We start from the raw sequence: 27,948 nt of genomic DNA on the forward strand, positions 1-27,948 counted from the left end.
ACCCCTTCCTACCCCCCTAACTAAAAGAATTTTTTGGGACTAAGACAAAGGGCAATTAAAAGGTGTCAAATTCTAAATACACCTATATAGGTGTCACTTAGACAGTACCATTAGAAAAATATACTTAAAGTAATACACCATATTTCCAAGCTTAAATGAAATGAAAATAGGACAAGTCCAACACAGTTGCCTTAATTAGCATATCACTGAATCATCAATAACAGGAACAACTAACACCAGCATTTTGAACTGATTAGGTGTCCCCAAGCTGAGGCAAATTGAGACGATTCCCTGAATTGCTGATAGCCAAGGTAGATGCCACTGGTATGTTGATGACAGCTATCAGCAGACAAAGGAAATTGGAACAGAAGGTTGGAGAGACCAGATTCACTCAAGAAGTCACTGCGGTCTTGTACACTCCTAGGAAAATACAAGAATACATTGAGGGTCTAATTGAGGCATTCTGTTGAGATGGGCTACTTTACCCGATAGGGGTAACTTAGTCCTTATTATTTTAGTTATTTTATTAGTTGTTTATGATGTATTTCTATTTATGTTCTCTCCCCCCTATCCGATCTCTATTTTAGGGATTCCTAGTTGTAGTAGGAATTCCTAATAGGAATAGGACTGGGGGGGGACTTCTACTTTGATTATGATTTGAGGTTAATATAAATAGGGGGCTGGATGATTGATTAGATCATTCAAGCTATTCTCCAAATCTCTGTCTTCTAATATGGTATCAGAGCAGGCTCTCTGATCGTGCTTGTTTCTTAGCCCCCCCCCCCCCCGCCTCCTCTCCATTGTTCTCCTTTTTCATCCTCTTCCACTATCCCCTTCTCCCTTCCACTTCCACTCGCACTTCTCAGTTTTTTTCTGTTTTTTTCTTCTCCAATTAGGGCAGATCTAATGAGGTGATCTGTGATATAGATGCTGCCCTAATTAAATCACCTCTCCAACTGATGATTTAAGAAGAATTTGGTTTGGTAGCTGCTGCCCAACAGTCTGCGATTTTTTTTGGAGTTCTCCCTCTTGAAGATCAGTCTCCCTTTGGCCTTGAAGCTGGTTTTTCTTATTGGGATCCATCTCTGCAGGTCTTGGACAGCTGCTGTCTCTTTTTTTCTCTGCCCAGCAGTGCAGCTCTCTTCCCATATCGATATACTTTCAGGGTTTTTTTGAGAAACCCTGCCAATTTTCGATTTGGGATTTTTTCTGTCTGTGTGTGGACTGATTGTTTTTTAGCGCATCTTCATCAACATTCTCAGATATTTCTGCAGTATTTTTTTCCTGAAGACCCCTAGATCCCAATCGATTTTCTCCACTAGGGTTTTCCTCAAAACCCTGCTTATCGATTTCTGGATTTAGGGCTGCTTGTTTCTGCCTTCCTAATCCCTGTAGTTTGCTGCAAAAGGGATTCATCTATCAAGTTTTTTATTACAGTTTGCTGCCACTATTTTATCTACATTATGGGGGACTCAGATCTGACCACGGCCAACTCTGGAACTGATTCTCAGTCGCGGACAGAATTCCTCCCTTATGCTGCATCTTTTAAACTTGATGGAACAAATTATCTCATATGGGCATGATCTATCTCCTTGACTGTGGCTGGTAGGGCACTCAGTGGGCATCTTAATGGCACTTCCAAACAGCCTACTGCAGAGGGCACTGCCAAGACCCGATGGGCTGCCAATGATGCTATGGTCATGTCTTTTGTCTTGAATTCCATGCCGCAGGAGCTTTCCAGCCAGTATCTTCTTCTTGACACAGCTGCACAGATATGGGCTGCTGCTAAGGGTACTTATGGCCAGTTGGGGAATGATGCACAGGTGTATGACATTCGAAAGACACTCCAATCTACTACCCAAAAGGAGTTGTCGGTTACTAAGTACTATGCTATCCTAAAAAGTTTGTGGCAACAATTGGATCACTATGCCCCCTTTCAGCCCAGTACAGCTGCTGATGTTACTGCTTATTCAGCCTATGTGGATAAGTTTCGTGTTTATGACTTCCTGGCCGGTCTTAATGCTGATTTTGATCCCATCCGTGTGCAAGTCCTTGGTAGGGTGCCTTTCCCTACATTGGAGCAAGCCTTCTCTTATGTTCTTACTGAGGCGACACATCAGGCTGCCATGATGACGGGTCCTTCTGTTGAAAGATCAGCCTTACAGACTGCTGGTTTCACCCCTGTTACTTCTTCTGACAGTATTGCTGCTACTATCACCAAAGAGCCTGTGAAGTGTGAGCATTCTCATAAACCATATCACATTAAGGCTCAGTGTTGGAAATTACATGGGAAGCCTGCGGATTTTGAGGCCAAACGTGGTCGTGCTAAATCTAAAAACAAAGCCAACCACACTGAAAGTGTAGCTCCAACTCCCACTGCTGACATCGGTTTCTCCCAGGAAGAACTCTAGGCTCTACGTCGAATGTTGAACACATCCGCTGCCTCTACTACATCTGCTGCCAATTCAGGTTCCTTCTTTGCCCGTACAGGTATTTCCTTTGCTGGACATTGTGCATCAGTAGTTTCCACTCCATGGATCATAGACTCCGGTGCTACTGATCACATGACAGGTTCTTCCAGCCTTTTTAATAAATATTCTCCTGCTTCTGGTAAGGATAAAGTCAAAATTGCTGATGGATCCCTCTCCTCCATCTCAGGGAAAGGATCCATTAGTTGTTCTCCTTCCCTTACCCCGTCCTCTGTGTTGCATATTCCCAAATTTACAACTAACTTTCTTTCCATTAGCAGTATCACTAAATCTCTGCATTGTAAAGTGACCTTTTTTCCCACTCACTGTGTTTTTCAGGAACTGAACTCGGGGAAAACGATTGGATCGGGTAAAGAGCATGGCGGATTGTACCTGCTTAATGGTGATCCTACAACTTCCCAGGCTTTACCTTCGGCATCTTTCTCTTCTGAATTACACAAATGGCACTCTAGGCTAGGCCATCCCCCTTTAGGTACTTTATCAGATTTATTTGCAGCATTAGTTAAAGACTGTAATAAGGAAGACTTTTTTTGTGAGCCTTGTGTCTTAGCTAAACAGACACGTTCAACTTATCCTATTTCTAATAAAAGATCATCTTCCTTATTTCATATTGTTCATACTGATGTGTGGGGTCTTAGTAGGAAAGCCTCCCTGTCTGGACATCGGCGGTACGTCACTTTTATTGACTGCTATTCCAGGTTCACTTGGGTATACCTTATGCACACAAAAAATGAAGTTTTTACATGTTTTCAGCACTTTCATCAATTGGTTAAGACCCAATTTAATGCCACTCTTCAAATTTTGAGGAGTAACAATGGGATAGAGTATATGGAAGGTCAGTTCTAAAAATACCTTGCTGCCCATGGAATCCTCCATCAGACCAGCTGTGTCGACACTCCAGCACAAAATGGTGTGGCTGAGAGAAAAAACTGCCACCTCTTGGAAGTAGCTAGGGCTCTTATGTTTGCTCGCAATGTCCCTTCCCTTTACTGGGGGGATGCTGTCCTTACTGCAGCCTATTTAATAAATAGGCTGCCCAGTCGGGTTCTTCTTTCCAAAGCCCCTATTGACCTACTACTTGGCTCTTCTTCCTTTATAGTCCCACCTAAAGTATTTGGCTGCGTTTGTTATGCCAAGGATACCCGGTCCCCTGGTAAACTTGACCCACGTAGTCTCCGCTGCATTTTCTTGGGTTACTCTGCTACACAAAAGGGGTACAAATGTTATTACCTTCCATCCCGCAGGACTTTTGTCAGCATGGATGTTGTCTTTCATGAAAGTGTTCCATATTATCTGTCCTCACCTCTTCAGGGGGAGAGTGTTAGCGAAGATGTGCTGACTATTGACTCTCCACCTCCACTTCAGTCTGTTTACCACGAGTCTGAACCAGTTCAGCCTGCCCTTAGTACTCCCCCTGAGTCAGGGGGAGAGGTTCCTATACAGGGGGAGCCTATTTCTATTCAGGGGGAGCAATCTACCCCTGTTCAGACTCCTATCCAGAGGACCATTAGTGAATTTCTTAGGAGGATTGATGACAGTACTGTGAAGACCTATGCAAGGAAACATAAGAAGGTTCAATCAACTGTTGCTCCAGCACCCATCCAACTGCCAAACCCGGATCCAGAATCTGCCTCTCCACCTGGTAATGTTCCTTCTCCTGAATTACCTATTGCTCTTCGCAAAGGTGTCAGAACCTGCACTCAGCATCCCATATCTCATGTTGTTTCTTATGATTCCCTTTCCCCATCCTTTCGTGCTTTTGTTTCCTCTCTTTCTTTTGTTCGTATTCCTAACACTTGGCAGGAAGCTCTATCAGATGGAAAGTGGAAGGCAGCTATGATGGAAGAAATGGAAGCCTTGAAGAAAAAAAAACACATGGGAGTTTGTGGTTCTTCCACCTGGGAAGAAAACCGTTGGATGTAAATGGGTGTTTGTGGTGAAACAGAAGGTGGATGGCACTGTGGATAGGTATAAGGCACGACTCGTGGCCAATGGGTTCACTCAAACATACGGCATTGATTACCAAGAAACTTTTGCACCTGTTGCAAAGTTGAATGTTGTTCGTGTGTTATTATCTTGTGCAGTCAACCTAAGATGGGATTTACAGCAGCTAGATGTAAAAAATGTCTTCCTAAATGGAGCACTGGATATGGACATTCCACCAGGGTTCTCTTGTGACAGAAACCAAGGAAAAGTGTGTAAACTGAAGTGTGCACTTTATGGGCTGAAGCAGTCACCTCGAGCATGGTTTGGCCGGTTCCACAAGGCCATGATTTCTGTAGGCTATAAGCAGAGTAATGCTGATCACACACTCTTTATAAAGGGGGCTGGTGAAAAACTTACTGTTCTTATAGTCTACGTTGATGATATAGTGGTTACTGGTAATGATGGTGATGAGATCAAACGATTAAAGACCTTCCTTGGACAAGAATTTGAGATTAAAGATCTAGGGAAACTACGATACTTTCTTGGGATTGAAGTGGCTAGATCTTTTAAAGGCATTTTTCTCTCCCAGAGGAAGTATGTCCTAGACTTATTGGCTGAAACCGGGTTGCTAGGCTGCCATCCTTCAGATACTCCTATGGATCCTACTGTTCGACTCAAGGAGAACGAGGGTGAGCCTGTTGATAAAGGCCGGTACCAAAGACTTGTAGGGAAGTTGATTTATCTCTCACACACTCGTCTTGACATTGCTGTCGCCGTGCGTATTGTAAGCCAGTTTATGCATGATCCCTACTCTTCTCATATGGAGGCTATTCTTCGTATCTTGCACTATTTGAAGCCAGCTCCTGGAAAAGGAATTCTTCTGTCTATACATGGTCATCTACGGATAGAAGCATACACTGATGCTGATTGGGCTGGTTCTACAGATCGCAAGTCTATTTCTAGGTATTGCTCCTTTGTAGGTGGAAATCTTGTCACATGGCGTAGCAAGAAGCAAAATGTAGATGCTCGTTCTAGTACCGAAGCTGAGTTTCGAACTATGGCACAAGGTATTTGTGAGTTACTTTGGCTTAAAGGTTTGCTACAAGATCTTGGTGTTCCTATTCGTCTTCCTATGATGTTGTACTGCAACAACAAGGCTGCCATCAGCATAGCACACAACCCAGTACAGCATGATCGTACCAAGCATGTTGAGGTGGATAGGCATTTCATCAAAAAGAAGTTAGAACCTGGGCTGATTTGCATTCCTTTTGTGACATCTACTGATCAACTTGATGATATCTTCACCAAGGGATTGTCTGGGAAATTGTTTCATCCCAATCTAGTCAAGTTAGGCATGATCGACATCTTTGCTCCAACTTGAGGGGGAGTGTTGAGATGGGCTACTTTACCCGATAGGGGTAACTTAGTCCTTATTATTTTAGTTATTTTATTAGTTGTTTATGATGTATTTCTATTTCTGTTCTCTCCCCTCTATCCGATCTCTGGGATTCCTAGTTGTAGTAGGAATTCCTAATAGGAATAGGACTGGGGAGGGACTCCTACTTTGATTATGATTTGAGGTTAATATAAATAGGGGGCTGGATGATCGATTAGATCATTCAAGTTGTTCTCCAAATCTCTGTCTTCTAATACATTCTTTTTCTGCTTGTCCCTCTCGGACTAAGTAGCGGGTACACAAATAAAAAAGCCTTTATGTACACATGACATGCAGCCACAGAACTGCATCCTTCACAGTTGTTTCATTTCTATTAATTTGATTTAATGATTTATACACTTCACTATTCACAGTCATCAATTTATCTTGGCATTTTAGTGTTAAAAAAAATACAAAACAAACCCCAGGGGGTCAGCTCAGTTGGCAAAAGACCAACTCTTCAAATAAGAGGTCATGAGTTCAAACCACCTTGGGGCCTATCCCCATCCCCTAATCCCCCCCCCCCTCTTATACAAGCTCTTAATCCACAAAAAAATATATATATACAAAACAACTTTATTGTCCAATCACAGTATCAGAATTTCAAAACTGCACCAAAATGGATCCAACCTTATCAATCACTAAAGGGAAACATAATCTAACTTATTATCACTTTCCTAAGATCTGATCACATGAGAAATTGACAGGGACAATGGGTTTTCAGTGAATGGAGAAGCTGCAGAAATTGGTACATTTTTAGTAAAAGCTCATGATCATGGCTAGGAAAGGGTTCATATTTGGTGAATTACCTATGTTAGCAAGTTCTCATGGTAGCCACTTAGCCAAGAGGAGGTAACATCTCTTCTAATATGCTAGTGGGGTTGGCAAGATACGAGGAGGTTAATTATACATTTCCACATTCTTCACCTTCAGACCTTGTTTAGGAAAGTTGACAGTAGCTTATTGTTGCAATTGAAAAAGACCAACAGCTTCATACTCGAGCAGTCCAATATAGTTGGAAATTAGACTAAGCCAACCCATTTCTTGAAGGTCAATGCTGCTTCTCTCCTCTTGCACTGGGCTTCTGTCTGGATCTTCGGAGCAGCCTTCTTCTTGTAAGCAGTTTTGTGGTACTTCAAGAAGAGGTTCCTGTATTTGTACTTATCCACAAACATCTTCCCTTCCTCCATCATCTCCACAACTTCATTTGCTCTCAAGAAAAACCCACCCCTCACAAAGGTGTAAAGTAAGGAATCCAGGAGCTCCTGATCAAACGTCATTGAGCTAGAAGCAGCAAGAACCTTCATCTCACCCCATAGCTCTGTTACTTCCAGGTACTTACCCCCTATAGCAGCATATCCAGTGACCATTGAATGAAAAGTTTGTGCATTTGGGACATGCCCCAGAGCCCTCATTTTCTTCAAAGCCTTCTCAGCATCATGCATCAATCTCTTCCTACTGAAGAAATGGATTACACTATTCCAATCATGGACCCCACAGTCTACCCTCTGCCCTTCTTTAATCTCCTCCAATAGCTTCGCCATCAACCCTGCTTCCCTGCTCTCTGCACAACCCTGCACTAGCATCTCAAATTCTTGATGAACAGATTTTGATATCTTGGCTTCTTTCATATCTTTGAATAAATCAAGAGCACCTTGGGTATCTTTCTGAAGAACCTTACATTGGATCATTGCCTCATAGCAGCTTGAATCAAGCTGGATCCCAGCTTTACGAGCATCTCTTAGAAGAGATTCGACCTCTCTTGGTCGGTTTGCTTCACAATAAGCTTTTAGGAGGGAAGAGTACAAAGAGGAGCCAGTTCTTACACCAGCAAATCGCATTTCATCAAGAAGGTCATAGGCCTGGTCTAACCACCCAAGTGAGATGCACGCATTAATCACATGAATGACAGCACAATTCCCAGTGGAGACTGGGACATCCTCTTTTGCTGCCCTGATTAGAAACTCGGCCAAATCCTTAACCCTGTCTGCCTCAAGAAATGCCTTAACTAGTTTGGCATAAATTCTCTCTGTCGGTCGGAGAATACCACCTTCAGATGTAACCAGCTCAATTTTGGTGTGCAATTTCGCTAACAAAACATCAAGTGTTTCTTTGGCCTCATTTTCGAGTTTCAAAAAATGTCTCTCTCTAGAGAACTCTTCAAAAGGTGGGACAAGGTGTTCAATTGATCTAGGATCACATAAACCATCTGATGTTGCAGGGTTATAACTCTTTCTAAAACATTGTTCAAGAGGAAAGGATTTAGCCGTGCCAGCTGTTTGGAGCACAAGGGTTGCAGCAGAAAGTGAGTTTTGTGCTTCCTTTGCCTTCCTAAGCATTTCCAAGACTATCTGAGATGCAGAAACCAAGTCCCCAAAATTCAAATGGCATGTCAACAAACAATTGTAGAACTGCTGAAACTGGACATCTCCTAAACTACACGCTTTATCAAAGTGTCCCTTAAGCTTTTTGAGTTCTTCTCGACGCCCATTTCTTTCATAAATTTGTGCCATTATGACAAGTAAAGAAGCATCAGCTTTCACACCAACTCGAGGCATCACTTCAAGAAGCTGCTCGGCTTTTCTAGTAGTCCCAAATAACAAACACCCAGCCAAAGCAATGTTATAAACAGTAGTGTTAGGCTTCATAGCAAGCAAAGATCGGTTGCTCTTCTTTCTTGGATCCACCCTGTTATCCTGGAACAAGTATCCAATCTCAAGAACCAACTCCGCAGAAAGGTAAGCCCCAGGTGCTATCTGTGACATGTGGGCAATGACAGCCGACCATGCATTTACAGGTGGGTATACTTCCATTTCTACCAATTTTCTCAAAACAGTTGATGCAGGAACCGGCAATCTATGCTTTGCAAGACTGAAAGCAAGATATATCAGAGTCTCCTTCTCTAACAAATCAGGTTTACCCTTCTCAAAAATAAGTTCCACCAAATTGTAAGCTTTCTCAAGCCATTGAAGATCCTGTCTTTCTGCAAAACATGTGAGAAGCTTGTTCAGAACAGATTTCCTAGGAAGCCCTTCCATTTGCATGTACTGCTGATGCAACTTCCATGCATCATCAAACCTGCTCTCATCAAGTGCATTTCCTAGTTCCGCACATAGTCTCGACGGGTCTCGGGCCTGGACCAGGATTCTCTCAGCCATAGAAGAGAAAGAGGGTGTGGATAGGCCAATGAATCCATTCATTAAATTCACAACAGAAGTTTGAATCTTTAAGCTGTTGGAGGGGCATGATTCCATGAACGAAAACAGAGACCTGTGGCTCAGAGAAGCCCAGGGCCGACATGGGGAAACCTTGATGCTCTTGACTTGTCCATCGTTTATCAAGGAAGCTAAAGCTGAGGAAGTTGGAGTGAAACGATACCTGAATTTCCTAACAGATAGCATTTTTCCACTTTCTCATCACAGAAGCAAATACCCAGATGTTAATTTGTTGGTAAAACAGATTTATCTTGCCAAACATGAACATCACTCCTCGGATGAACCATGAACTGTATCACTGCAACAGAATGAAATATGCCATAAGAACACAAGCAACCTTTATTGATCATTAAAATAAGAAAACAACACAAAAATTCACACAATTGATGTGTTTAGATTTTGGATTCAGCAAGAACAGCCCAACTAAATGAAAAGACGACGCACCTTAGTTCCTCTAAGAGGGTGGCTTCAGCCTTCATGTTACCATTGAAGGCTTAGAGGATTTAAGGGCACCGCCGACTCCTTGAATTCTTGGGAAAGGATTTCTTGGTTGGATATGGCTTTCCTCTAAAGATGAAGGCCGGTTTAGGTACTTGCTTCAGAGAATTGGAGTAGGTCCTTAGAAAATTTAGGAGTGCCCCTTTTTGGCTACATGGAAGTGATGGATGGGTTTAAATTCATATTTGTCACGGCACCAAGGTGACCCAAGGCAGTGGAGGGTTGCCTAAGCGCTTAGGTAACAAGGCGCCCGTATAGACGTGTGTATGAGTTGGTCAAACCTAGATGCTGATGTTCAGGGTTATATTGAGCAATTGACCTACATAATCAAGGAATTGCAAAATCACATAATCACAGAATTACAAAATAAGTGAATCGCATAATTACAGAATTAAAAAATCACTGAATCACATAATTATAAAATTACAAAATCAGTGAAACACATAATGATCATAATCACATAATCACAGAATCAGTCGTATAATCACATAATTGCATAACAAATACAAACAGATGCATTGCATAACTAATACAAAATTACTAACAATTTACTTTAAATCATAGACTTTCAACTACCATAGAATTTTAAATCATGGAATCACAGTAACAGCAGCAGCAGCCGTGGTAGCAGCCAAAGCCACCGGTCAACACTAGCAGAAGCCAGACAGTGAGCCACCACTACTGCGCCATAGAAGAAGGCAGAAGAGGAGACAATGGGGGAAAAAACAGCACGGAACAGAGAAGAGAAGAAGAATGAGAAGAATTTTTAAAAAAAAATGCAAGGAAAAAAAGGGTTTCAGGGAGGAGTAGCAGCTACTGCGGCAGCAGCCAAAGCAACCGCGGCAGAATAGGGGTAAAGAAAAAAAAAGAAACGGAACAAAAAAAAACAAAAAGAAGACGGACACAAGAGAAGGACGGAAGAAATAGAAGAAAAAAATAAGCCAGAAGAAGAGGAGAAAGAAACACATAGGACTTACCTGTTAGCGGCTAACAGCGGCAGCGGCAACGGAAGCAGCATCTGCTCCTTTAACTTCTTCTTTCAGATACGGCAGACAGCTCCTTATGAGACTTCTCTCTTCTTCTTTCTCTCTTTCTTCTTCTGTGTTTTTTTTTTTTTTGGAAATTTTCACGTCTCTCCCCTGAGGTATAAATTAATTACATTTTCATCCATGAGGTTTGAAAATTTTCACGCATCTCCCCTACCTTCCAAGCTAAGTACAAAAACACCCAGTGTGTTAGATCTACCGGGAGACGTTTAATGGTTAAAATTGTGTTTTAATTGATCAAAATACCCTCATCTTCTCCTAATCGTTTAAGTTTAAAACTCAACTTCCCTAAATCGTTTAGGATTAAAAAAAAAGGTAAAATACAAGTACCCCCTATAATGCACCCAATATTCCTCATATCCCCTGAGCGGTTCAATATTTCACGTACCACCCCTGCTTTACACCCCAAATGCCAGATAGGTCCAATCCGTTAAATACCATTGTTAGATGCCAAAATTTTGACCATTTTACCCTTTGCTTCATTTTCTTAAATCTAAAAAGACTTAATTGCCCTCACTTATTTGTTACCCTAAACTAATTGAAAATGACCATTTTACCCTTTGTTTTATTTTTATAAATGAAAAGACCTAATTGCCCTCATTTATGTATTCCTCTAACCTAATTTGAAAAGACTATTTTACCCCTAAATACTTGTTCCTAAAACCCCAAAATGCCCTCATCTTTCCCAAATCATCATCTTCTTTTACATACCCACCACCACCACCACCACCACCACCGCCACCACCACCACTGCCACCCAACTCAACAATCGATAATTACCGCCACCTACGCCGTCGCTGTTGTCATGAACTGAAGGGAACCCTTTTTGAGTTTTTTTTTTTTCCATTCCAGTCTCCGCTGTCTTTGTCCTGTATATGTGTTTGTTTTGTTGTATGAGTTGGGTTGGGTTTTTTGATCTATGGAATGAAATGGGTTTCTGTCTTCCTTCCTTTTCCTTTTTCTTTTGAGTGACTATGATTACTCAGACGCTAAGGAACCCAGATTGTACTTCTACTGAACTCGTTTTTCTGTAATCTCTCCCTCACGGATTTGGACGTTTCCCTTTCTCTCTTGTCCCACAGAGATAGTACCTACTCTCATCAGCCTTGCAAGAAGAGTAATTTATTCCATTTCTGTGTTTGCTCTCTCTTTGGGTTCAAGAGAAGAGATCTTCTTCTATCGCAAAGAGAGAAAGATCCTTGAAGATTTTGTTGGATAGTATAGATATCTTGCTTCTTTATTACTTGGCCCCCCGCTTTTGTTACTCGTGGGAGGAAGTGAAGGATAAGGATTGAGGGTAAGGGAAGGTGTTGAGGAATCTGTACTCAGGTAATGCTAACGATCTCGCCGTTGTTTTCTTCTTTCCATAGATTCTTTTAAGACTAGAGAATAGAAGGTAGACACGTTGAGGTTAGTGGTTTACTCTCCTTCTCTCTAATTCTAAAACCGCCAAAGCACCTCCTGTTATGTGCCTAATGGGGCCCACTATAGTGTATGAGCATTAGATTGGACCAGCCTAGTATGGGATAGGTTAAAGGGCTTGATTTAACGCGTTCCATCAACTTCGGAGCTTTTGGCGTATTGATCAAGTACCTAATATTTGGTATCAGAGCTGGGCACCAGGTCAAGGGTTCGAGTCACAGAAAGGGCTACCTAGAGTAGAGTGAAAGCCGTCGAGAAAGGGCTATTTGCCGCCAGGCAAAAACCTTGGAGCAGAGTGAAGCCGCTTGGAAAGGGCTACCTACCGCCAAAGTGAAAGCTACCTAGAGTGAGAGCCGCCGAGGACGACAGCTACAGAAGCGTAGTGGTCTGTTATGTGCCTAATGGGACCCACTATAGTGTTTGGGTACTAGATTGGGCCAGCCTAGTATGGGATAGGTTAAAGGGCTTGATTTAACGTGTTCCATCAGCTTCGGAGCTTTTGGCGTATTGATCAAGTACCTAACACCTCCCCCAGAAATCCCGTGTCACCAAAATCAAAATCTGGATGCACCATACCTATTTGTTTTGTTGCCTCTGATATATTAGTGTATTAGAAGAGCACAAACAGAGAGAGAAAGAGAAGAAGAAGAAGAAATCAGTACATGAAGAAATAGATAGAGAGATGCAGCAGGAGGGTGGAGGAAGAGGGAGACTTGAGCAAATGGGTAGTCTGCAACAAGAAGATCGGAGGGTGAAGCCATCAACAGGTGAAAATCAACAACAACAACCACCACAGCAGCCACAGAAATGTCCTCGTTGAGAATCTCTAAATACCAAATTTTGTTAATACAACAATTTGGCATTTGTCTTAGAACCCAAAGCCAATGGTGGGTGGCAGTGGTGGCGGTGGCAGTGGGGGTGGGTATGTAAAAGAAGATGATGATTTGGGGAAGATGAGGGCATTTTGGGGTTTTTAGGAATAAGTATTTAGGGGTAAAATAGTCTTTTCAGGTTAGGATAATACATAAATGAAGGCAATTAGGTCTTTTCATTTATAAAAATAAAACAAAGGGTAAAATGATCATTTTCAATTAGATTAGGACAACAAATAAATAAGGATAATTAAGTCTTTTCAGATTTAAGAAAATAGAACAAAGGGTAAAATGGTCAAAATTTTGACATCTAACGGTAGTATTTAACGGATTAGACCTATTTGGCATTTGTGGTGTAAAGCAGGGATGGTACGTGGAATATTGAAGGGTGGTACGTGGAATATTGAATCGCTTAGGGGTACGAGGAATATTGAGTGCATTATACGGGGTACGTGTATTTTACCCTTAAAAAAAAGGGAAGATGAGTTAGGCTTCCTGTTCGTCTCCTCCAGCAGTGCCAGCAGCATTTGTGACAAAAAAGCTCCTCAAGATAATCCTCAAAACAGATCCAAACTACCCAGCACTAGCTGTGAAATAGCAGTTAATAGACCACCAAAATAGGAGTAGAATCAGAAATAGAAGGTTAAAAAATTAGGGTTTTAACTAGGTACTGATTCAACCAACAAATATGATTCCAACCTGGATCGAGTGGAACTCTCAAAGGACCGAACCAACCCTTCAAATATGAACTGGATCAGAGAAGTAGTTGCAGAGAAGTTGCAGCTTGAAATTTCAGCAGAGAAAACCCTAAAACAATGGACCGATATGATTACCAGGAGGATATTCCAGATCAGACTGATCTGTGCTCGACAGGCCTTCAAGAGTAGGGCGAGTGCTGCTTGAATGGAGCAGGAACAGCCCTCCAAATCTCAGACCTATTGGCAGTAGGATAGCTGAGATATGGACCTTTGAATCTTCAATCAGAAAATAGGAACAACTATGGCCGACAGATCTGATTTGCTTGCTTTTGGATCAGTAATCGAACCATTGATTTGAAGCTTGACTATTGGATCTTCAGGTCATGTTGTAAACTCTAGAATGCACACTCGATGGTTGGTTGCAGATGCCAAAAGAGCAAAACAAGAAATAGAAGGATGAGTTGCAGGTTTTTTAAAAAATGGGATACAGATAAGGGCATTAGAAAAAGGAGGTGGTGGTTTCCATGAAGACTCACATCCGCTTGTCATCCACTCACATCCGCTCTTCTCCTCTTCCTCATTTTTCTTCTACCCTTCTCAAAGCTCGATACCTCAGCTTCTCAAAGATGGTTTCCATGAGTTGCAGGTTTTTTAAAACCTTAAACGATTTGGGTGCTATGTGGGCATTTTGGGCAATTAAAATACAATTCTAACGTTTAACGTCTACGGAGTACGGACTAGGTGTTTTTTTTAAAATTGAAACACAAGGGAGTTACGTGAAATTTTTCAAATTTTACAGATGAAAGTGTAATTAAGTCACACCTCTGGAGAGATTTTTCCTCCAATTTTTTTTTTTTTTTTATTTATTTTTTCTAAAACCTTTGTTTCGACTTTCGACCTTCTCTTCGACCTCGACCTCTTATGTTATATGATATGATTCAGTGATCAGTGGTGTATCTTAATATAGTATTCAATCCAATCCAAATATTAGAAATGATATCATTTTTTAAGCAAGATAAAATTAAAGGGAATCTACTAGATAGCAAAAAGATTTACAAAATCGATAGATGAAAATTATGTTTTACAAATACAATTTACTACGTTGAAGAGTATTACCAAATCCCCGTTTGAGTAAAAAGTGTTAAACGAACAACCTAAAATACCCTCATCACTGTCATTCTCTCTCTCCTCCTTTTTGTTTCTTTGTTTAATTTTCTTACTTTTTTATTAATATTTTAATACTAATATTATATTAGAATTATTAGAATTTCTTTTTTTTTTTTCTTTTTATTCTATCATTACATAGAAATATAGAATATCATTTTCTCTATTCTATCATTCTATCTATAGAATGGTATTTTATATTTTATTGATCCACCCTTCTTCTTCCTCCTCCTACGACGAACACCTCCTCAACTACTCCCTCCCCCTCCCCCATAACCCCGCAACCCCACCACCGCCACCCCCACCCATCATTTCTTCCTTCCGTCACTCTCCTGCTCACTCAATTTTCCTCTTTCCCCTGCAAACCTGCCCCACCCTATTCCTATTCCCTCTTGTCCCTATCCCCGCCTCTGTGCAGCTTACTTCGTTCTCTCTGCAAATCCCTGTGCGACTGTAGCACTAAAATCACGTAAAATCGAGTTCTAAAAATAATGAAACTCTCAAATTTTGTTTTCCCCTAAGACTTACTTGAAAATGATGGGTGGGAGTAGCATTAAAGTGAGATCAATGTTACAAATCGTTTCTCATTAGCTTCACCAGTCCGCGTTCAATGAAATTATTATCCTTGGAAGATCATGACCTCTTTAGCATAAGAGTTCACCTGGGAAAGAAGACAGATGTGAAGGCCGCTCAATGCCATCGGGAATTTTTCGCAATTGACTCAAATGTTATACCAGTAGGAAATATTTGAAGTGAAAACAGATATTTCCATTTCATATTACTGGAATAAGAAAAGTTGCATATCGAAGATAGACCTCCAGTTTGCTTTGTTCTTTATTTAAAACCCTAAGTAGTCCCAATTTCATCCTCAGCCAACCACCACTACCACCATCGCAAGAGAGCCTCGTTCAACACAACTACAGTCTACACAAACACTTAACTCGGATCCCAACATCTGTGAATTCACCTAGAGGGGGGTGAATAGGTGAAGGTTCGAAAATTAAAAGAACTATGTGAAAATTAAAACAAATTACCAATGTAAAGACAAACAATAAAAAAAGCAATAATTCAAAGAGTGATACACGAGATTTATAGTGGTTCGGCCAATACTTGCCTACGTCCACTCCTCTCACCTTAGAGAGAATTCTACTAAATCAAATCTTGAGTAAGAGCAAGAGGACTCGTACAAATCTTGATTAAGAGCAAGAGAACTCAACTACTTTTGATTCCGAGCAAGAGGACTCAACCAATCTTGATTCTGAGCAAGAGGACTCACTACTCTTGATTCCGAGCAAGAGGACTCAACAACAACTTTAAACAAAGTGAAATGAACTACTAATTAGTTTAGAATTACCTCAAACTTTAGTAGAATAGGTGCTACCTTTCAATCTATGCAGCTTGAATGCAAATGTGTATGAAGGGAGCAAGAGTGAGATTGAACTTCTTTGATCCTCTTAGATCTTGAGTGTATAATCTCACTAGGGAGTAATTGTTCTTTTAGAGCTCTTGATTGTAGATAATTGTTGTGCTTAGAACACTAATCAAGAGAGTATTTATAGGCCAGAGGCCTAGGACCAATTAGGAATCCAATTAACATTCGGATTCCACAGTTTATAAATAATTTGGTATGCTGGATGGGAATTCGGTATGCCGAATCACCTAACTTCCATTTTAAAACACAGGAGTAACGGTTATATCATAATAGTAATACAGTAATCCGGTATGTTGGATTACAATTCGGCGTACTCCAGAAGGCTACTGTGAGCATTTTTCTGAGATCAACAGCTGATCAGGTATACCGTTTCATGATCCGGTATGCTGGATCATAAAATTTTTGCTGACATTATTAAGTCCTTTATTGGACTTACTTGGGTCGATTCCATTGGATAAGTCCGGGCCAATTTTTTTGGTTTTAGTGCAAGTGAGATGTGTCTAAAACAACCTCCTAGGGTCACACTACATGTATGCATGCGTGAGTGTGTGCATTACATATGGACTTTAACAAATGAATTTACAACTTAGTACAATTCTAAGTCTTCAAACTTCTTCAAGTCTTGAACTTCACTTCTTTACATGAGTATCTTCAAAGTGAGTTCCTCTAACTTGTCTTGATCTTTGACTTCAAAAGTTGTTCTCCATTCTTCATGATTCTTTGATGTCTTGAAAGATTGGACAAGTTCAATTTGCTTTGAGCATTAATCTCTTGAATTGAGTACTCCCCCTCACTTGATGCTCTGCTCTTATCTATGCATCTTTTAGACAAGAGTTAGTACAACTAACTTATTTGTTATCATCAAAACCATAATGGGTAATGTGTGGAATTTACCCCAACAACATCTTCTTCCACTTTTAAATGCTTCCTCCTACACATATTCGACTCCTTCCTTTCTCTTTTCCATTTTTTAGTTAAAAAAATACATTTTAAAAATTGAAATTAATCGATTTTCGTTATTTTCTGTTTCTTCCTTAACAATTCCTTCACCATTGTTGGATAGTTTCCACCGAATACTAATCATCTCTAGTCAAATTGAAAGTGCGGCTACTCTTTTCCTCTGTATTTTCCCACCTTTTAATTAAATAAAAAAAAATCCTTTTCTCAATGAATTTTGAGGGTAAAAATGTTTTTGATGGGCTTAGCGAGGGTGGAGTTGCAGGGAAGAGAAGGGGGGCAGTGGCAGGGGAGGGGGGGAGGAGGGAGGGAAGGGGTGGATGTCACACCCCCATTCCAACAAGGGATAAAATACTATAAAAGGGGTATGACTAGGATGCTTTCCAACATCCTAACCACTACCAGGATCTCGATGCGGTGGTTTACCTCACAGTCCAACAAACGAGAATCAGAACTAATATCAGAATAGAGGAAGACTCGTAATAAATACTGCTGATTCTCATTTAGGGAAATAACTACGATGATAATAGATACATAAGGTGGATTATCTTTACATTTAAAAGTTATTACAATAGAAGCTGTTTGATAGTACAGAGAAAGGAAGGACACATACATTAAGGAAGTACAATATTAAAAGCAACAAGAAGAAAAGAAGTATCAACGGCCATAGACCAACTTTCACATCCATATCTTTTATCGGGTCCTTTATGTTAGTCCATTGGAGTGTGTGGAATGTTGTTGTCATTGTTGGCAACGTATTTGGTCATAGTGGTGTTGTGGCAGAAGCTATTGGTGGTTTGGAAGAGCTGAAATGGTCAAACAGTCTCCTACACAGCTATAAGGGTATTTTGGTCATTTGACAGGGTTATAAGGGTATCCGCACTTGAAGAACACCATTTAACAGCATATTAAGTCCTTATATAGTGTTTGGCAAAGGGGCAAAGCAGCAGGTGAAGGTTTCATACTATTAAAGTTGTGATTTCACAGGTTCATGTAATGGCAGTGACTTTAAGGTCATTTTTGAAAGACTTAATGGCAATTCTGGATGAAGTGGTCTTCACAAGAAATGAATTTCGTCAAGTCACGGTTCCAACGCAACTAGTCTTGCATTATTTGAGTATTGGACGAGAAAGTCACAGATATTTTCGTGTCGATGTACAAAAATAGAGCAAATCTGGAATAGGCAAAAGTTTATATACTTAGCCAAAATTTTTGGCTTATTTTTAAGTGCTATACTGTAGACAGACATTTTCCATTGTTTTGTTAAAACTCCAAAATCTCCTCGAGCGTCGGATCGATATCTTGCATCAGATTTGGTTCATTAAAAGAAAAAGAAAGAAAAAGGAAAAAAGGAGGAAATAAAAGAAATAACTAATGTGTAGTGAAGTGTGATGTTGGCATGACATCACCCCCATTTCTTATGAAGGAAGAGACTGTGAAAATCTTTGACGCATTTTTCCTTTTGTGCACGGTTTGTCACGAAGAATCTCTTCATTTATGGATTTGCCACTAGTTATCTATTTTTGGAGCATTCAACTTTAGAAGGCCCTATATTGGTCATCCGATGTCCAAATGGGATGAAGTTTTTTTTTGAAATTGGGTATTTTTTTGAGAGGAAGCCATTGGAAGGAGTTGTAGCATCGTTTGAGCATAGAAAGTAGACGATATTACTATTTGATGCTCGATGACTCCGTATTGAAGATGGTTTGAGCAGTGGAGCGTACATAGACACGATTTCAATGCGTCAGAGGCTTCATGATTGTTGGATTACTCTATAAGAGGTAATCCTCGATTGTAAATCCCCATTGTGAGTTTCTAGGTTGCATGTTTAGTTGAAAAAAAACTTAGTTTGATTGTAAGCCAATATTGGCCATTGTATTGGGAGATTTGGTTATGTTATTTGCAATTAATTATTGTAACTCTGTCAAGTGGGGGCTTGTACAGAGATTGGGGTAGTTGCCCTCGTTTGTGTTGTTGCACAAACCGAAGCAGGGATTATAGTTCCTGGGCTGTTATTGCAGTCAAAAATTTGAGTAGCGTATTGAGCAATATATGAAACCCTGGGTAGGGTATTGCTTCGTGGACGTAGGCAGTTTGGCCGAACCACGTAAATTTGGTGTCTTGTCTACTTTACTTTCCATTGCATATATTGGAGTGTGTTTGATCTGCAGAGTGGGGTGCACTGTCTGGTAGACCTGACCACACAGTGGTTGTGAGGTGGACGTGTATGTGTGTTGTGGGATTGGTAATTACGGGATTGCCCCGGCCAATCAGGTTTGCTTGAAGTCTTCTCCATCGACATCAACATTGGAATTTAGGAATTATTTTTGAAAAACACTGATTCACCCCCCCTCTCAGTGCCAACCTGGGATCAACACTTTATCATCCACCGGCACTGTACAACCTGCATCACAATCTAAAAAGAAGGGTTCCCCGAGGGATGAGCTTCCACTAGCCCAATGAGCAGGAAATTGAACTACACACACACACAACAAATATGGGACTGCAAGCCGAACCTGATGAGCGAACATCCTTGACGTCCCATACCACCAATGATGACTTGCACATCAGATCCGATTTATAGTCATGCGACATACATAATAGTACAATATGCAATATGAATAATGATGAATATTGTTGATGATGATGATGAGATGCAATGTATGCATGAATGTTATACTGTGTAGAGTAATGGAATTGTATCCCTGATACTGGAACTTACCCTCGATCCCCAATGATACAACACCATTAATCTACGACATAGTAGAGTCATATCCCTGGTACCGGAACTTACCCTCGATCCCCAATGATATAACCCTAACTACGTTTGTGGAAGCCTGCCGGTCCCGGAACACACCATCGGTCTCCCAACAAACCTTCGATAATCCCAACCATGGTACTGGAACACACCCTCGATCCCCGAGCTGGATTATCAATAAGGCGATCACGGTGTAGGAACTTACACATCTACCACCCGTATCCCTTTAACACAAATTACAATTCCAATATGCAAAATGCTATATGAATCTATCTTATTGAGAGGTATTTCGGGTGCATCAACGTCCCATTCCATCTATCACCCGGGTACCAGCATGACACGGCACATGACAGGCCAAATATAATACATGATAGGAAACATTAAATAACCATATTACCATCTCATTCATTTCCAACACAATTACAATGTATAGCCATCAATTAACATACACATGAACATAATCATAGGTAAATAATGCAAATATGCGTTATGCATGAAGTATGACAAGTAACTTGATTGCAACAAAATATAGCATAGAATCATGTAATGATCAAACAAAGTCCAACCCCCACTCACTAATGATTCGTATGATGTTCGGGGTGTCTATTAGTATTTGCTTTGGTACACGCTCTCCCATACGAACTTGACAGCCTAAAGGTGCAAGAGCAAGTATTAGAATATGTGCGGAGGGATCCCATTAGGAGTTCCCAAGTGTTACTATTGTATATAGCAAAACACAATACGAACGGACTAAGGAGTGTAGGCAACAGCCTAGGTCCATTCCTGGATCTGTTCAGGCTTGAACAAGAAATTCTTAAGTCTCTCTCTTCCAATTTTCACCATTAAAGGTATTGGGACCATAGGATCCAAAAGGATCACTTCAAGGTCCAACAAAGCTACCATGGCCTAGCCTAGGCATTAGTCTTGGGGATTCAAGGCTTTGGAATCACCTTAGGGGTTTTTCATTTCTAGGTTGAGGTCACAAGTCCCTTAGGACAGCAAGGGGTTTTGATGGCATCAAGGGTAGACCTTGGCACCATAATAGGTGACTTGATTAGTATATTTAGGGGGCATTTAGGTGTTAATTAGCCCCCAGTAAGACTTTTCAAGTTTTACACAAGCAGCCATGACGTGGCGAAGTCATCGGATTACAATCATGTTCTAAAGTTACTGTCAAAACATATCAGCTAGGTTTGGGTCCACTTTTGAGGGTCTTTTATTTGGATTGGGTCCAAGGTTCCTTCATAGGAAATATATCCCTTTGAGTCTATTTTATAACGCAACTTGAATCGTATAGATATGATATGTATAGACAAAGTTATGGCCAAAACACTGAGCAATAGTTAAGCTGTCAACTGCGGACGGATTCACGAACGGATCCACTTGTGTGAATCCGCCCGTGCATCCGTCCAAACCCTGAGACACACCCGAGAGGGGCGGATCCACGGGAGAATGCACGATGGTGAATCCGCCGCTGAGTCCATTCACAGCAGGAAGGAGTTTTTCAACTCCGAACTTCATCCAAATTGATCCCTAGGGCCCCCAATGGCTTCAAGGGCTTGTAGGGATGGTTCTTAAAGTTAATTAGGGTCCTAATAACCTTAATGGCACAATGCATTAAGCCATCTATGGTCTATACCCAATTACCTAACCCAAACTTGGGTTTTTGGGTGAAAAACCTAGGTTTGCAAGGTTTGGTTGAGTAACACTTCAAAGAGAGGTGCAAGGGTGTGCAAAGGCATCCCAAGGGACTAGAATCATGTCCCCAATAAGAGCATTAGGTCCCAAATGGAACCCAAGCCAAACCCAAATTCCAAAATCCAAAACCCTAAGCTACTAAATAGAGAAATGGAGAAGGAGAGATGGCTTACCTTCAATGGAGGCAACAAGGACAAGGCTAGGTGAGCCCTCTTTACCCATTCCTTCTCCCTCTTCTTCTCCTCTTCCTTTCTTCCCTTTTCTTCTTCTTCTTCTTCCTTCTTTTCCTTCCTTCTTCTTTCCTTGCCCGGACAGCAAGAGGGGAGGGAGGAGATGAGGTATAGGAGGGGAGGACAGTAGCTTCCTCTCTTCTCCCTTCCCTTCTCTTCTTCTTCTTCCTCTCCTTCCTTCTTCTTCTTTTCCTTCCTTTTCTTCCTTTCTCTCCCACGGTTTCTGATTTGGGAAATGAGGAAAAGCTTAAGAGCTTCCTCCTTTATAATTAAAATGGACCTTAGGGTCCGTTTGCCTAGGTCCTTAAACCCCAAAATCTATTTTAACTTAAGTTGGGCCTTAGGGTCAGTTTGGTTTCTTCTTTAAGACCCCAAGTGTTAAGGTCCAATAAATTAGGGTGTGTTTGACTTAGCTTAAGGCCCAAAAATATGTTTTAGTCTAGGGCTTGTTTGGCTTGGTCTAATTAAAAGAAAAAGCATTATTTGTTTTAGTTAAGCCTTGTGGGCCCCACGACATAGCACAATCAACATTCAAAGGTCAAGGGTAGGGTCCACCATGTCCGGGGGCATAGCCCCGAGGTCTGGGACATAGGGACGTGGGTCCCACACGGAAAACACATAAAACCAGCATGATAGCATGGATGGATTATTGGACGGATTCACCAGCAGTGGATCCGTTCCTGCTGTCAAGGCCGAAATCAACAATAGAGGATGTGGGGCTTTGGCCCACACATCAAGGACTTCGAGGGGTATGTATACCACACATTTAGGGTCCAAAGCTTACCCATTGTGTGGTCCACTCGTCCATCAAGGTGTGAATACAATCCTTGCATTTGAGCTTTCCCTTTGACTGTTACGGTCCAAGGTCACAGGTGTTGACCGTTGTCATCGTGGCCACACCCGTCAGTAACAATTTAATTTGGCCTGGGATATTAGGGTGTATTTTGGGCGCGGGTGTAACAGTGGATGACGGTGATGGTGCGGGGCCGATTTGCAAGGAGGAGGGTGGGATGGGGTTGTAGGGGGAGGGAGGATTGAGTGGTTGCAGACGTGATCATTCATCAAAGGAAGAGGAAGGAAAAGGCCGGAGAACGAGACGAAAGAAAGAAAGGTGGGGATTAATTAAAAATAAAAAGATTGAATGAAAAAACAAAAGAAAAAATAGAAGGATAATGGGGGTATTTTTGGTTGTTCATTTAACTATTTTAACTCATGGGGATTTAGTAAATCTTATTAAGGTTGTAACTTGTAATTGTAAAACATAATTTACATCTATCAATTTTGTAAATCTTTTTTCTATCTAGTAGATCTAGGCAATTTCCCCTAAAATTAAATGCATGTGTAGTGTATTGAAACTATGGCCAAATGTTCTCTGTGTGGGGGTGCAGGCTATGCCCAGACACATGGGGTGGGCAAAATGACCACCTTGCCCCCTTGAATGGTAGGAATACCCAGCCCATGTGTCTAGGTGCGCTGCACTGCAGCACAGAGAACATCAGCCCTAAAACTATATACACCATTCAATAAAAACATTAAAAATAGAATCAAATTAATATAAGTTTTTTTTTTAAAAGGGAAAATTATGTTTACCACCCCTATAGTTTGAATCTATTACGTCTACCATTGCTGTAAATTAATTTATTATGTTCGTACCCCTGAGTGCTAACTCTGTTAGTTTTTGGGAAGGAAATGACAATTTTACCCTTTTTTAATACTTAAAGAAAAAACCTTTTTTTTTAAATTAAAAGAATAAAAAATTAGAGAGGGAATATTCCCTCCTTCCCCAAATCGTGAAACAGAATAGGAAAAATCGGGTAGTTCTATTTTTTTGAAAACCCTAAATGGTTTTTTTTCCTTGATTCACAATAGCCGATCAGTTATATCGGCATCTCAGTCTAGGGGACATTGGAGGTCGTTCACTGATGTACTAATATATGTTGGAGAGAGAGAGAGAGATGACCACCGCCCTTAACATCTGCAGGGAAGAACACCAAGTCTCCAACTTGTAGACTTATTCACATCGATTAATCCGTCCCAGAGAACAAGGTAGCGAAGGTTTTCACAGTTTCTTTCTTTTTTAAGATTTTAAACTAAAGGGGCTATGGACGGTGCAGACGATAAACACCCAATCGCAAGAGAGACTAACAGAAACACTGGTAGCAGCAGCAGTAGGAAGTGCAAAGGGAAAGGGGGTCCCGATAACAATAAATTCAGATACAGAGGAGTAAGGCAGCGAAGCTAGGGTAAATGGGTAGTTGAGATCCGTGAGCCTCGTAAACGAACGCGCAAGTGGCTTGGTACCTTCGCCACTGCCGAAGACGAAGCACATGCTTATGACTGTGCAGCCATCATCTTGTTTGGTTCAAGAGCTCAACTCAACCTCCAACCTTTCCCTTCCTCTACCTCTCATGCTTCTTCTTTTTCTTCCTCGTCTTCCACTACCCTAGGGCCTCTACTTCCTCGCCACTCTAGCTTTACCTTCACCCTCTCTTCTCCACCAGATTACACACCTTACGGTATTTATCCAGTCGTTGGTACGGTGGCTCCACCGTGTCCACCAAACCTTGTTCAGGGTTCACCCTCTCTTTGGCGTGAAGGTGACTATGATCAATCCATCTCCCAGCAAGGAGAAGGAAGCCATTGAACAACTTGGGGCTGATTCGTTCTTGTTGAGCAAAGACTCGGACCAAATGAAGGTGAGAGAGTTGGGTTGTTGGCCATACGGCGGTGATGGTGGTAATGGCGGGTGGTGGTGGTTGCGGCAATGGTGGGTGGTGGTGGTGTAGAAGAAGAGGAAGAGGAAGGAGAAGGGGGCATTAGTGTCATTTTACACCTATCAAGGGTACAACAACAACAACAACAACAACAACAACCATAACCTTATCCCAACTAAATGGGGTCCGCTACATGGATCCGAAAGGGCCAAAAAAAAAAGAAAAAAAAGAGGGGGTTTAAGCATTAGTCAAAGCAGCATCCCAGGAACATCCCCCTATGCGGGATCGGCTACACGGGTCCTTGACCTCCAAACAACTCTATCCGCGGTCATACTAGGATCTAGCCCTACCATATGCATATCCTTTCTTACCACTTCTCCAATAGTCATTTTAGGTCTGCCCCTACCTCTTTTAGTTCCTTCCAATTGAATCTGGTCACTCTTTCTTACTGGTGCATCCGTGGGTCTCCTTTGTACATGAACAAACCATCTCAAGCGGCTCTCCCGAAGTTTGTCCTGGATTGGTGCAACTCCCAATTCGGTTCTAATACAAACATTCCTTACTCTATCTCTCCTGGTCTTGCCGCACATCCTCCTCAGCATCCTCATCTCCGCTACACTCATCTTATCTATATGACTCTTCTTAACTGTCCAACATTCCACCCCATAAATCATTGTTGGTCTTATTACTGTCCTATAGAATTTCCCCTTAAGGGTAATAGCATTTAAATTAAAATTGGGCGATGACATCATCACTTAACTGTTCTAATCTAACGGTAAGGGTACGGTTGTAAGATTTTTTCAAAATATAGGGGAGGCTTTTGAAATAGATGAATTTTTAGGGGTAATAGACATAATAGATTCAAACTATAGGGGTGGAAAATGTAATTTTCCCTTTTTAAAAAAGAAAACATGATGAGCAACGCCTAGGGCACCCGCCTTATTGAGTTAATAAAAGGCGGCCAACCGTCCAGCCCATAAAAAACCGTTTGAAACGCCTTTGACAACTATGTTTAAATTTGTGAACAAATACATATAGAGTTTGAATATCTCGAGCATAATTAGTTAATTTGCGTATAATATGGTTGTATCGTATTATCCTGTTTAAAAGGTGTACTCCCGAACCATGTTTAACTATTCGAAAAAAAAACAAGTTCGGCTTGAGGATCCGTTTCTTGTAAACCTATAAAAACATTATTCATATTAACCCTTTTTTCAATGGCATCATCTCTGGTCCCCATTCCCTGCTTTCCTCATAATGAAACTGAGAACCTGAGATTAGTTAATTTGCGTATAATACGGTTGTATCGTATTATCCTGTTTAAAAGGTGTACTCCCGAACCATGTTTAACTATTCGATAAAAAAAACAAGTTCGGCTTGAGGATCCTTTTCTTGTAAACCCATAAAAACGTTATTCATATTAACCCTTTTTCAATGGCATCATCTCCGGTCCCCATTCCCTGCTTTCCTCATAATGAAACTGAGAACCTGAGATTTTTGATTTTCTCTTTCTTTCAATATCAAGTCTCAATTGTAGTTTCTAACGACCCTCTGTCTTTGTGTCGTTCATTCATTCATTCATATGACACTGGCAAACTCAAAACTCTTAACGGCACAAAAAAGAAGAAAAATGGGAGAAAAAAGAAGAGAAAGAGAATCCAACTTACCTACTTTGTTTTTGGATGAAAACCCATGCCGCCCACCTAAGAAAAGTGTGTGCCGTTAGGGTTTAGAAAGGGGAAAGACAATAGAGGAAGAGTCTTTGTTTGTAACCAAGCAGAATTGTAACCTTACTTTAGAGGCTCTTTAGTATAACATGAATTCACTTGAATTAAAGGACAGATGTGATAAATTCAAAATTCAGTCTGATTTCTTCACCTTCAATCACTAGAAGTCAAGCTTGAGCCAGCGTACCATGAGTTGGAGAAAAAAATTAGTTATAGTATTACCCCCAATTTGTTTCAACTTTTCACATCCATTCCATTACGCCTGAAGCTGGAACCAGAACATTTTTTTTGGCTAACGAGGAAACCCTTGAACCTACCTAGGTACCCCGTGAAGGCCGTGATCAAAGCATATCATCCTAAACCAGCTAAGCAAACCCACGTGGGGTAAGCTGGAACCAGAAATTACATTTTATCAGCTTGAAATTTCATCTGTCATTGCTAAAGCTGGAACATTTTTTGTAGTTGCTGATGTTGGACGAATTGATACTGCATGGATGGCGTTTACAAACCAAGTTGGAGAGGATTCTCAGGAAAGGAAGCCATTTGTAGCACATTGTCAAGAAACATTTTTATTTTTGGGATAAATTGCATATAAAATTAGGGAAAAAGAACACTACTCGGTCATGTGCCTTGTGTGGTCTCCCACGCCTTGACACACAAGGTGCTTTGATTGCCTGGGATATCCGCTTTTGCATGGGGCAAGGCAGTCATTTCCAGTCGATCAAGGTGCCTTGTGTTTCTAGGTGTGGGAGCCATGCAAGGCACACGACCAGGTAGCGTTCTTTCTCCTAATTAATTGTTAGTTGTTATCGTGCCCTAGTGTGGGTTCTCTTGGGAAAATTAGTAGCTTTGATAGGTTGGATGGGACTAGATGGGGTTACCTTTAGAATTTAGATTGCCAACAAACAAGCTTTGGGGAATAGGGCCTTTGGGGAATAGGGCTTGAAATTTCTTCAGTTTTGTGATTCTGATTGTTGTCTTGAATTACCTAGACCAATGTTAAGGAGAGATATATAAAAATCTCTTGAACTTGAACACAGCCTCCCCAGCTTCCACCATTAAATTCCTATATTGAATCTGATCCTGATATTAAGATAGGAAGTTGAGGAACCTAATGTGCATAAAAATAACTGCTCATCGGGTGAACGACATGTAGACAAAAACCACGCAATGTAGGAAGTCAAAGCACAGTTGAAAAGAATTGTTGGGAAACAGACTCTTGGGTGTCATGGCCCTAGCAAACCTTGAACTCCATGCAACAACCAACTACCGACTATGGAGCATGATCCCCAATTCGAGGGAAGGACTACGAGGCTGACTCAAGTTCTTGTATGAGAACCATCTCGTATGCCCCTAAGCCGACCTGATGGAATCCACATAGTGGATTCATTAGGTCGGCTCAGAGGCGTACAAGATGGTTCTCGTACAAAACCTGAGCCGAGCTCAAGGACTACATCTACTCTGACACGTACAGAAGAATATCCGAACGAGGAAAGGCACCAACCGTCGCATGGACTCTGCATCTGCCTTGGTAACTGCTTCTGCAACCACCCCTCCTTTATATAGTAAAGAAGGGGCCCCAATTATGGTTCATTCAGAATTATTTGAACATACTTCTATCTTCGTACTCCCTTTACAAATTTACTATTGCGCGGATCTAATTTAAG

General features: G+C 41.1%; 1 protein-coding gene across 1 annotated transcript; it reads right to left on the reverse strand.

Moving 5' to 3' along the window:
- Positions 1–6,626: 6,626 nt before the first annotated feature.
- LOC122646167 (pentatricopeptide repeat-containing protein At1g03100, mitochondrial) lies at positions 6,627–9,388 on the reverse strand. Its single transcript, XM_043839659.1, has one exon. It carries the CDS (start codon positions 9,249–9,251, stop codon positions 6,873–6,875), a length of 2,379 nt encoding a protein of 792 aa, XP_043695594.1. The 5' UTR covers positions 9,252–9,388; the 3' UTR covers positions 6,627–6,872.
- Positions 9,389–27,948: the final 18,560 nt, after the last annotated feature.

This window comes from Telopea speciosissima, chromosome 11, assembly GCF_018873765.1.
Source record: "Telopea speciosissima isolate NSW1024214 ecotype Mountain lineage chromosome 11, Tspe_v1, whole genome shotgun sequence".
Lineage (NCBI taxonomy): Eukaryota > Viridiplantae > Streptophyta > Magnoliopsida > Proteales > Proteaceae > Telopea > Telopea speciosissima.